This window comes from Camelus ferus, chromosome 23 (genome assembly GCF_009834535.1).
Source record: "Camelus ferus isolate YT-003-E chromosome 23, BCGSAC_Cfer_1.0, whole genome shotgun sequence".
Taxonomy (NCBI): Eukaryota; Metazoa; Chordata; class Mammalia; order Artiodactyla; family Camelidae; genus Camelus; species Camelus ferus.
The window spans coordinates 25817716-25830869 of record NC_045718.1 but is presented as its reverse complement, the minus strand read 5'-3'; the positions used below and the strand labels follow the sequence as shown (position 1 = coordinate 25830869).

At 36.9% G+C, this 13154-nt stretch overlaps 1 protein-coding gene and 1 long non-coding RNA gene across 4 annotated transcripts in view; one reads left to right on the top strand and one right to left on the bottom strand.

The window, feature by feature from the left end:
• Positions 1–13154, top strand: part of PLD5 (phospholipase D family member 5) — a 211355-nt gene that overhangs the window by 186027 nt on the left and 12174 nt on the right. For all 3 annotated transcript variants that reach the window (XM_032466511.1, XM_032466513.1, XM_032466512.1), the window contains one exon: positions 5839–5975. In XM_032466511.1, coding sequence (XP_032322402.1) covers positions 5839–5975 — 137 coding nt within the window. The remainder of the gene's footprint in view (positions 1–5838; positions 5976–13154) is intronic.
• LOC116659247 lies at positions 5267–10141 on the bottom strand. The gene is made up of 3 exons (XR_004314485.1): positions 9979–10141; positions 7244–7247; positions 5267–5277 (listed from the first exon to the last, which is right to left on the bottom strand). It is a non-coding gene; the product is annotated as an uncharacterized LOC116659247 (long non-coding RNA).

Here is a 13154-nt window from a genome sequence, read left to right as displayed (position 1 = left end):
ACAAATGCCAAGAAAATTTTATTTAAATTCAAAATATTTGTTGTAAAATGTCTTAAATAGTATATTATATTTTTATAAGCTGACAGTCCCAAGACTAAATTAACACAAAAGAATATACTTGAAGACCTTAAGAATTATCATTCCCAAAATTAGATTTTAGGTGATTAATAACTTAGCATGTTTAAATAGAAATTTTAAGTTATGATATAGATGTGGGTTTTTTCTCATTTTCTCATGGGACACAAAGAGGCAGTTGGGTTTAACCATGCGATCTTTAGTAACTCAGGGCCAGATCATTTCACTTTTCTTACATTCCCCATTGAAATCAGAAGACAGAACAGTGGGCTGAGTTTTTGTCCTTTCTTGTAGAGTTCTTTTTAGAGCTGTTGAGATCATGCATTTGATTTCCAAGATAAAAACTGGTTAGTTAAAGATCTGCTTTTATTGATCTGGGTGCTAGACGGGTATCATTTCTTATTTATTATTTAGCTCATTCACCCATCAGTCATGTAAACTGAGATTTGTTTAGTGAGTGAGGGTCGACATTGAATAGGACTTCGGGCTGCTCTGGAAAATATAATTATATTTCTCTTTAGAATCTCTGCTTATATTTTAATTGCATTTTAATAGCTTTATTGAAATATAACTTACTACCATGAAATTCATCTTTTTAAAGCATACAATTCAGTGGGTTTTAGTATAGTCACAGAATTTTACAATCATCTCCACCTTCTAATTCCAGAATATTTTTATCACCACTAAGGAAAAAGCTATACCCATTAGTAGTCACTCTCCATTTTCCTCTTCCCTCAGTACTCATTTACTTTCTGTCTCAAAGGATTTGCCTTTTTCTAGACGCTTCATATAAATGCAGTAATACGATATGCAGTTTTTCGTAACAGACTTTTTTCACTTAGTATATTGTTTTCAAAGTGCATGAATCAGTACTTTCTCCTTTTTATGGCCAAATAATATTCTGTTGTGTGGGTATATCGTATTTTGTTTATCCATCCATCAGTTGGTGGACATTTGGGTATTTTTAGCATTTGGCTACTGTGAATAGTGCTATGAACCTTCAGGTACAAATTTTTTATTTGAATACCTGTTTTCGGTTCTTTTGGGTTTATATTTAGGAATGGAACTGCTCGGTACTGTGGTAACTCTGTGTTAAACATTTTGAGACAGTGACAAACTTTTCCAAATTGGCTGCACCACTTTTACAATTCCATCAGCAATAAATGAGGGTTTCAGTTTCTCTATGTCTTTGTCAATACTTGTAATTTTCTGTTTTATTTTAGCCCTCCTAGTGGGTGTAAAATGCATCTTGTGGTTTTGATTTGTATACTTTAATGACTTATTGGCCATTCATTTATCTTTTCAGAGAATTATCCATCAAATCCTTTGCCTATTTTTCAAATAGATTACTTGGTTTTTTTGTTATTGAGTTGTAAGAGTCCTTTATACATTCCAGAGAATGTATGTGATTTGCAAATATTTTCTCCCATTCTGTGGGTTGTCTTTTTATGTTTAACTACATTTTAGTGTATATATTCTAGGGATGGAGAATAGACTATTTTAAAAGCTAGGAAACTGAAATACATCAAAACCCTGCTAAAGCAAGTATTTAATGAATATGCAAACAAAAGTGCATGCACATATAAGGCATTTCTTTTCCTTGTTGATGCTTTGTTTGTGGTAAGAGTGAGTGACTTAAAAAGCCACAGCAGGGCAGGTCTGCAGAGCTGCCAGCAGAGCGGGCTTTCCTCCTGGGGCCTTTCTTGGATGTAAAAGGGCTGTGACTTTGTGTTGGGGTTGCGGGTGGTGTGGAAATTGTTAATTTTGTATAAAGCAACTCAATAAATTGTTTCAAGGTTTCCAAAAAAAAGATGTAAGATATAAGAAACATAGGTTACAGAGGTGCCTCAAGAGCATTTAATTGGTAAAAGATCATCGCCGAGCTGAAACAAAGAAAAGGGTCTGTATTTTCCCTCTCCTTGTGTTTTGCTGTGGAATAAAGAAGTACATGATGCAAGGATCAGAAAATTAATTCAGGAATGGTAAGAAGGAAACTTAACAGCCTTCTCTCTAAGTAAACAATGGGAACCAGTTAACTTCCTCTGTCAGAGCAGTAGATCATTCTTCACGTTGCTGTTTTTTCATTTATACCTTGAGCAAACATTCTAAAGCCAACAGTATATCCAGACACTGTTGTCAAATGTAGAGGACTCTAGATGCACAGTCAAGTACTGCCATGACCCCAGGGGCAGAGGTACTAATACAAATAGTCATGCATTTCCTTAATAAACGCTTGAAGCACCTGCCGTACTGTAGGCACTGGGTTAGGCAGTGGGAACACAGGAAACAAAAAGGCAAGGGCAAATAAAAGGTCTATTCACATGTGGATGGAAATACCCAGAATGAAGCAACTCCAGCTAGGAGTGGAGGTTGGGGGTCACACAAGCCTCCAACACTCATTGATTGAAGAAGCATTTTCCCTTTCATTCCACAGATATTTATAGAGTATATAATATGTGCTCAGCATGGCATGGGACAAAGTGCAGGAGACATAGAGCCAAGCAGCTCACAAGCTGGTGGAGAATCACACAGACAGATGAATGCGGCGCGATGTAGCATGTCCTGGAATGGAGCTCCAACAAAGCAGGAAACTTGTTTTCATCACTGATACATGCCAGGTGCCCAGACTAGAGCCGGGTGCATGGCAGATACTCAGTAATATTTGCTGAATGAACGAAAGTAAGCACAGAGGAGAGGCAGACCCAGCCAGGAGGAAGCCATTCTCTTATTTAAGCCTCAAAGCAAACCAGCGTGAAAGGCTTGTCACTGTTCTTACCGCACTGGAAGTGGAGGCTCAGGAAGTGTAAGAGACATGCCCAGCATGCCACAGGTTTTAAATGCTGGAACTGGGCACATCACCATCATATAAATTCTGTTATCAACGAAGATACAGTGTCCAAACTAATATCAGCAAATGTAATGAGACCAGCAACTCTGTGTCTAAACGTGTTCCTCCCTGAAACCAAAATCCAGTTTTTGGAATATGTAGGGAAGGTGAGGAAGTTCCTAACCAAAACAAAAACATAGGCATTTGGACACATTTCAGTGTTAGCCTAGGCACCTGTGTAGAACTAAGACCCTCAGCTTCTCCATGTTAAACTTAAACAATGTTTAAAGCAGACCCCATAGGCTAAAGGAATTAATTAACTTGAATATTTAATTTATTAATGGAGATAAAAAAATGAGGAAAACACAGCCCCTAAAATCAAGCTAGTAAGAGTCTAGGCAAGGAGATGAGGCAAGCGCAAGTAATTAAAAGCGTGAATATGCTAAATAACGTAACAAACAAATCATATAATGGGAGGACAGAAAAAGAAGAAATAGCCTCTAGGTGATGATATAAATTGGGAGTTCGAGATTTGCAAGTATTAACTACTATATATAAAATAGATAAAAAAACAAATTTCTTCTGCATAGCACAGGGAACTATATTCAATATCTTGTAGTAACCTATAATGAAAGAGAATATGAAAAAGAATATATGTGTGTATATGCATGACTGAAACATGCTGTACACCAGAAATCGACACATTGTAACTGACTATACTTAAGTTAAAAAAAAAAGAGTTTCATGGAGGAGATAGTATATGAGCTAGAACTTGGAGAATGGGTGCCACTCTGACAGGCAAAGACAGGAAACACATCAGCCAGAGGGGCCGGCAGGAGCAAATACTCAGGGCCAGACAAGATGAGAGCATGGCCTTGGGCTGGCGATTATTTCAGTTTGGGGTATAGAAGGCATGGTAACCAGAGAGGCAGAGAAGTGCGAGGCCAGGGTCTCAGAGGCTATGGATGCATCCCTCCTAGTGAGATCAGACTGGATTCCAATGTGAAAGAAAAGGTGGGCTGGTCTAACTCGTAAATCTAAGTTCATAAGTGTCTGTTTGCTGATTCCCTGCTCGTGTTTTTTTTTTTGTTTTGTTTTGTTTTTTTTTTTTTGCTAGCCAGCTGGATTTTCAGAGACACATATCTGGCCTTGAAATGTTGGTTTGCTGCCTCCCTGCCTCTACTTTTGTGATAATGATGCTGCTAAAGCTGTTCCATGCCTGTTGGCTGAATACCCCAAGCTTGTAATTAACTGTATAAAACCTCATGCACATGTCTTGGAGGTGCTCAGAGCTTCGGAGCAGAAGCCCCTCTGAGCCCACCAGCGTAATAAATCTGAGTACTCCACCCCTCTGAGTGGTGCTTGTTTCTTGGCTGGCCTGTAGTTTCCGTAACACCAAGAAACCAGGAGTCCTGAGAGTGACACACATTTGTTTGCTTTTTAAGCATCATGGAGACAAGGAAATGAGTTCAGAAGATGTGTAAAGTCCCCAGCAAACAGCACCAGTGCCTAAATGAGGGAAACCACAATCCGGAGTAAGGGGGAGGCTTGCTCTCATGAGAGACACTGCAGAAGCACAAGCCATCTATCCTGGTGACAGATGCAGTGTCTGCATGTGTGTGTGCGCTGGGGAAAGGGCGTAGGACTGCGTTGGGTTTTGTTTTTTAATTTTTTTCCTTTATTTTTTGTTGTTCTATTTGGGACTTTTTTGATGGGATTTCTTTCTCTTTTTTTTGCATTAGTTTTTTTTTTTTTAAGACTTGGAAGCTCATCCTCATTCCATAAGAGGATAATTTAAATAATTTAAATCCAAAACTTACTCTGAAACTCACCAGCCAAGATGACTTTCTGAGCAGGGGTGCCCGGTGGGCATTACCCTTCAACACGCTCCTTTCTCAGCCCCATGCTCAGCTGGGCATCCAATCCAACAGCTTCGCCTTCTCTCTCTCTAAACTGGGATAGGGATTCCTGCCAACTCTGGGTGGGGAGTCATTCCCAAACATTTGTGATGGACCCTGACCACCTTACTGGTGGAACATTTGGTGAAGGACCCAGTACTGTCAATTCCAGGCAGTTCCAGAAACCATTGATTTGACCTTAGGTACTAAGCACCATTGTTTGTATTCCTTCACTTATTGTATTGCTTGTCAGAGTGATACAGGAATTACAGAAACACTATTTTCAGTCCCCTCCAGTGGCAAAACAATGAGAAAACCAAAGTACATCTTTCCTTTTCTATAGCAACTTTATCTAAAAACATCATACTTCTATGAGATGGAAACCACTTTGAGCAGCACAAGAAAAATGCCTCGAGTATAATTTGCCTCTTTTTTCCATTGTGCTTCAGTCTTGCAGAATATCCTTTCTTCCCATCTCTCCTTACCCACTTGGCATCTTAATAAGCTACTTGGTTTTTCCTCTAGAATTACTGCTGACCCTTTCTCAACAATCAACACTCCTCTTCCTCACTCAATGAAGATTTGAAAACAAAAACAAAAAGACTTTCAGAACATGTGTTTTGAACATTTTTATGCCCACATTACCTTTCAAGTAAAATGTACTTCTAGAGCATATGGTAATGTCTGAGAAAGTCAGTTATGTATGACAGGGATGTACGCCTGAGTCAGATAAGTTTAGAGCTGGACTGATCCTGCAAAAATCAAAGGTGTGTGTATTGAAAACAAGAATTCCCTCCCAAAACGGATTTAAAGGACAAATTTGAGACCCATCCCACGACACCATGATTTTGACATGCGTCAGCTTTGATAGGACTGAAAATGTATTTGATCTCATAAAGAACTGGGAAGTAGGTTAGCAAAAAACTGGTTTAAAAGCCAAGATTCATTTTTTTTTAATTAAAAAATATCAACAACAAAGAGAACTCCCCAGATGACAAAAATTAATACTCTAAAAGTTTGGTTTTTGTGTCTTCACAGAATTCTCCCAAACTCTTTTGCCCTAAAAACAGAAGCTTTGACATAGATGCCATCTACAGCGTAATAGATGACGCGAAGCAGTACGTGTACATCGCAGTCACAGACTACCTGCCTATCTCCAGCACAAGCACCAAAAGGTCAGTGAGTGCGTAATTCCAACTTAGAACCTGGTCTCCAGGGCCAGGCACTAACCTGGGGACCACCGGAGAAACCAGCCTGGGCGCTGCGATGCTCTCGGGTCACACTGGGTTGCACACCATTCAGATCTGCTCGGTGCCATTTGCAACTCACCCATGATGCATCTCCTGCCTTGGCCCATTTTAAGGATTCAGGATCTCATCCTATAGAACTACCTCGGTAGTTTACATTATAGGCATGAGAGCAACTTTAGAATGAAGATCGGGTTGTTTCAACTTCAAAATTATTTGAAAAATCAAAAATAATTTGAGAAGAACTATTTTTTTAAAATGATCAGTTGAGCTGTACCTGAAGGACATACTGAAACCGAGTAGGTCTGGCAAGATTTTCCTGAAAGGAGGCATCACTTTGTTGTGTGCACGTCAGTCTTCATTGAATGCTAAATTTTCATAATACCTTTTCAATTTAAAGGGGAAGGAAACTTAAAATATGTATGTTCTCAGACAGTCCACCCATCTGTAAGAGGATGAGAGTTTTTTCAATATTCATCATTGTTTAAGTGTGGCAATACTTGGAATAAACTTAGGAGCAGAATGTATGCCCCTAAGTCATTGCATGCATAAATGTATGGCTAGGCCCCAAATATTTCCCACTTTTGCTTTCTTGCTGGGAATATGGAGATTTGGGTGCTTGTAAATGTTTTGAATAATCCATTTAATTCAGAAAAAGTTTTCACAGTGCACATTTCTGGGAGTACAACCTGAGACCTTTTTAATTTGGAAAAAAATTACAATTTCAAAATAACCACTTATTGAGGTTAAATAATTTGATGAGCTCTATATTGCTTGAATATTTTTCATATTGCCAACCTCACGTATGCATAACATGCAACTTCTTTATGCAAATGACCATAGGATTGCAAAAGGTGTGATTCATCCAGAAAGTGATTACTCCTAATGATGGTCGAAAAGCATTTTAAGCTCCAAGATGCACATTATTAAAACACTTACTTCACAATATTGTGCACCCTTTGAACATTCATGGATTTTTTTCCTACATACTTCCACATTTTTTCAACCTATCCTTTTTGTGTTTTTCCCATTTATTGTTTATTTGATTTTAGATTTCACTTTAGACTTCAGCTTCACTTTGGAAAGAATTTGAAACATAACAGATAGGTTTTGCCTGATTTTCCTATTATTCAGAAGGAAAATAAGGTCAAGTTTATGGACTTATTAGGACGGGATGATGATTTCATAGGATTGACAAAACTTTCATCCCATAAAATCCCTTCAAACAAACAAAAATAAGATCCTTCATAGCCAAGGGGGAAGGAATCAGTATGGAGACTCTAAAATATCTTGGAAATACAAAAATTAGAGAAAACTAAAAGAACTAGAAACCCACCTGGAATTTTGCATGTTGATTACTAAAATACCGTTAAGCTATTCGAAGAGCAGTTCTTTTATTTTACTTATGGTGTTCTAAACCTGTTGATGTCTTTAGCATTTTAAATGAAAAGTCATCAGAGACATAAGTAGTTTAAATATCAAGGTTATAATTAAATTCTTCTCAATCATATGAATAAAAAATTTTTTTAAGTGGTTACTTATTTTTTTATATCTTAGAGAAATTTTTCAGGCATGTGTTCAACTTGAATAAACAAGTAGATATTTTTAAATATCAGTGTGTTAATGTCCTACAAACTTAAGTGTTAGTCTACACACTGAACATCAAATGAAAGAGAAAAAATTCACATGCTGTCAAATTAGAAATGGTTGATGTTGGAAGGTGGAGATATTGAATATATCCTCCAAACTGGGAAGGAACTTTGCCACCAAAAAACAAAGCACTTATGAAATTTATTGTGGGTCAGTTACATACAGGTGGGATCAGGCAATGATGATCCAGAGTCATTTGCACCTGCACTTCATGCTGCCTAAAGGGGTACAGGAGGGTTTACAGGGGCCAAAGCTAAAAATAGAAACTGACTACTAGGGAAGAAGCATGTCTACACTGATTGGAACCAGAGGTTATTCCTCCCCCAAGGAGTCCCATGACCATTAAACATCTGCATCAGCAGAAGTCATTCTTCCACTTTTCCCATCAGATGAAGGCAAAGGTAAAAGTTAAACATGTTCCAAATGAAGGAACAAGATTAAACACCAGAGGAAAAACTAAGTGAAGTGGAGATAGTCAATCTACCCAAGAAAGAGTTCAAGGTAATGATCACAAAGATGATCAAAGAACTCAAGAGAAGAATGAATAAAAAAAGTGAGAAGTTAGAAATTTTTAACAAAGAGTTAGAAAATGTAAAGAACAACCAAACAGAGATGAATACAATAACCAAAATGAAAAATACACCAGAAGGAATCAATAGTAGACTAAATGATACAAAGGAATGGATCAGGCAGCTGACAGAGTAGTGAAAATCATGGACTCTAAACAGAAAAACAAAAAAGAAAAGAAATGAGGATCTCTAGGACAATATCAAGACTACTAACATTCGTATTATAAGCATCCCAGAAAGAGAAGAGAGAGAGAAAGGGGCAGAGAACACATCTGAAGACATAATAGCTGAAAACTTCCCTAACTTGGGAAAGGAAACAGACATCCAAGTCTAGGAATTACAGAGAATCCCACACAGGATCAACTCAAAGAGGACCACACCAGACACACTGTAATTAAATGGCAAAAATTAAAGATAAGAGAGAATATTAAATTCAGCAAGGGAAAAGCATCACATTACCTACAAAGGAACTCCCAAAAGGCTAACAGCTGCCTTTTCAGCAAAAACTCTGCATGTCAGGAAGGAGTGATACGATATAAAATAATGAAAGGGAAAAACCTGGCAAAGCTCTCATTCAGATTTGATGGAGAGATCAAAAGTTTTACAGACAAGCAAAAGCTAAAAGAGCAGCAGCTTTACAAAAAAAAATGTTAAAGAGACTTCTCTAAGAGAAAAAGAAAGGGCCACAATGAGAAACATGAAAATTATTATATTTGTAAATGACATGTCCTACCAGTCATATCCAAAATATATAAACAATTCATACAACTCAGCATCAAAAAATCCTGATTAAAAAATGGGCAGAAGATCTGAATAGACAGTTTTCCAATGAAGACGTACAGATGGCCAATAGGCCATGAAAAGATGCTAAACGTCACAAATTATCAGAGAAATGCAAATCAAAACCACAATGAGATATCATTTCACATCTGTCAGAATGGCTGTCATCAAAAAGACCACAAATAATAAATGTTGGTGAGGATGTGGGGAAAAGGGAACCCTTATACACTGTTGGTGGGAGTGTAAATTGGTGCAGCCACTGTGGAAAACAGGATGGAGTTTCCTCAAAAAGCTAGAAATAGAGCTACCATATGATCCAGCAATTCCACTACTAGACATATCTCTGAAGAAAATGAAAACATTAATTCAAAAAGATACATGCATTTCGATATTCAGAGCAGCACTATTTACAATAGCCAAGATGTGGAGGCAACCTAAGTGTCCATCAACAGATGACTGGATAAAGAAGATGTGGTATATAAATATACAATGGAACAGTACCTAGCCATAAAAGTGCATGGAATTTTGCCATTTGCAACAACACGGGTGGACCTAGAGGGTATTATGCTTAGTAAAATACATCAGACAAAGGAAACCAAATACTGTATGGTACCACTTATGTGTGGAATAGAAAAAAATAAAGCAAATGAGTGACTATAACAAAACAGAAACAGACTCCTAGATACAAAGAACAAACTAGTGGTTACCAGAAAGGAGTGGGAATAGAGGAGGGGCAAGATAGGGATAGGGAATGAAGAGGTGTAAACTACTGTGTATAAAATAAGCTATGAGGGTGTATTGCATGCCATATGGAGCATCTTATAGTAAGTATTAAGGGGGGTATAATCTATAAAAATATTAAATCACTATGTTGAACACCTGAAACTAATATTCTAAATCAGTTCATACAACTCAACATCAAAAAAAAAAACCCTCCATAAAAAAAGAAAAGAAAACACATGTCAAATATGTGGGATGCAATATACATGTAGGATGCAATTCTGAGAGGAAAGTCTATGCCCGATATAATATATATACTAGAAATTAGGAAGATCTCAAATAAACATCATAACTTTACACCTTAAGGAACTAGAAAAAGAGGAACAATTTAAGCCCAAAGTTATCAGAAAGAAAGAAATGATAAAGATCAGAACAGAAATGAAATAGAGACCAGAAAAATAATAGAAAAGATCAATGTAACTAAGAGCTGGTTGTTCAAAAAGATTAAAAAAAAAACTGATAGTCTTTAGCTAAACTAAGAAAACTTTTAGGTACACTAGGGGAAAAAAAAAGAGAAGACTCAAATAAAATTTGAAATGAAAGATGAGATATTACAACTGAAATTACAAAAATACATAGAATCATAAGAGGCTACTGTGAACAATTATGTGCCAATGAATCACATAACCCAGAAGAAATGGATATGGTTCTAGAAACACACAACCTACCAACTTCAAATCAGGAAGAAATAGAAAATCTGAACAGACCAATATCAAAGATAGAGATAGAATCAGTAATCAAAATATCCCAGCACAGAAAACTCCAGAGCCAGACAGCTTCACTGGAGAATTCTTTTAAACATCTTAAAAAAGAATTAACACCAATTCTCTCCAAACTCTTCCAAAATATTCAAGAAGAGAGAACACTTTCAAACTCATTCTATAAGGCCAGCATTACTTTGATGCCAAAACCAGATGATACCACAAAAAAGAAAAGTATAGATTATTATCCCCAATGAATGTAAGTGCAAAAATGTTTGAGTAAATATTAGCAAGCCAAATTCAAGAACACATTAAAAGGATTTATTCCTGGGGTTCAAGGATGGTTCAATAAACACAAATCAATAAATGTAATACATATCAATAAAATGAAAGATAAAAATCACGTGACCATCTCAATAAATGCAGAAAAGGCATTTGACAAGATACAACATACTTTCATGATAAAAACTCTTAGACTGGATATAGAAGGAACATATCTCAACAAAATAAAGGTCATATGCAAAAAACCCAAAGCTAACATTATACTCAATGGAGAGAAATTGAAAGTGTTTCCTCTGTGATCAGGACAAGGCAATGATGCCTTCTCTCATCACTTCTATTCATTGGAGTCCTAGAAGTCCTAGCTAGAGCAACTAGGCAAGACAAAGAAATAAAAAGCATCCAAATCAGAAAGGAAGAATTAAAATTGCCGTTATTTGCTGATAATATAATCTTAAATAGAGAAAATCCCAAAGACTCAGTCAAAAAATGTTTGAATTAATATTTTCACTAAAATGTCAGAATACTAAATTAACATACAGAAATCAAGTGCATTTCTTTACACTAATGATGAAGCATCTTAAAAACAAATAAAGAAATCCATTGCAGTCACAATGGCATCAAAACAACAAGCTACCTTAGGGATAAATTTAATCAAATAAGTGAAAAATCTGTACAATGAAAACTACAAAACTTTGCTGAAAGATATCGAAGAAGACACAAAAAGACATCCACATTCATAGATTGGAAGAATTAATATTGTTAAAATTGCCAAACTACCCAAAGCGATCTATAGATTTAACTCAATCCCCATCAAAATAGCAACGGCATTCCTCACTGAAACAGAAGAAATAATCCTAACATTTGTGTGGAACCATAAAAGACCCTGAACATCCAAAGCAATCCTAAGAGAAAAGAACAAAGCTGTAGGTATCACACTCCCAGATTTCAAACTATACCACAAAGCTATAGTAATAAAAACACAAAAAGAGCACTGGCACAAAAATAGACACATCAACCAATGGAACAGAATAGAGAGCCCAGAATTAAATCCCAGCATATACAGCCAACTAATATTCAGGAACCAAGAACACCCAATGGAGAAAGGAGAATGTCTTCAACAAATAGTGCTGGGAAAACTGGAGAAACACATGTCAAACAATGAAATTGGACTCTGTCTCGTATCACCCACAAAGACTTAAACATAAGACCTGATACCGTAAAACTCCTAGAAGAAAACACAGGGAAGGAGCTCATTGATAATGGTCTTGGCAATAATTTGGGGGTATGATGTACAAATAGTGAAAGGAAAAAAATTAACAAATAGGACTACATCAAACTCAAAAGCTTCTCCACGACAAAAAAAAAAAAAAAAATTAACAAAATGCAAAGAATGGGAGAAAAAATTTTAAACCATATATCAGATAAGGGATTTCATATCCAAAGTATATAAAGAACTCAATCAACTCAACAACAGTAACAAAACAAAACAAAAAACAATTTGACTTATTTTAGTGGGCAAAAAAAAAAAAAAGGAACTAAATAGACATTTCTGCAAAGAGGACATCAAAGTGGCCAAGAGATACATGAAAAGATGCTCATCATCACTAAGCATCAGGGAAATGCAAATCAAAACCACAATGAAATACCACTTACCACTGTTAGAATAGCTGTCATCAAAGGACGAGAGATAACAGATACTGGCAAGGATTTGGTGGAAATGGAACCTTTATACACTGTTGGTGGGAACCTAAATTGGTCCAACCACAATGGAAAACAATATGGAGGTTCCTCAACAAAATTAAAAATACATCTACCATGTGATCCAGCAATTCCACTTCCGGGAATTCCACCCAAAGGAAATGAAAACATGATTTCAACGAGATATATACACTCCCACGTTTATCACAGCATTATTCACAGTAGCCAAGGTATGCAACTAAGAGTGTGGGAAAGCTTGGATAACCAGAGCAGAATCTCATTTGGGGTTGGAGGGACCCTTGCCAAAAGAGAGGTTTGAGAAGCATTTGGGGAGTGAGGGGTCCAAGGATCCAAACTAGAATTCTGTTGGAAAGTTGATTCTTCCTGCACAGATGAACTGAAGCCCAGGTAGAGTTGGAAGTGTGGTGAGGGTGGGCATGTGGTGGCAGTCAGTCTGTCCACAGAGCCTGAGGCCCTGGTGGTGGGAGACCTCATTTTAGGCAGGGAGTCCCACTAAAGCATCATTTCTCAATGTCCTAACCCAGAAGGCTGGCAGTTTTTCAACGTGTCCTACAAGGTTATTTACATTACAGAATAAAGCATTGGTCAAGTTAACATCAGTGTGCTCCGTAATCTAGTAAATTTCT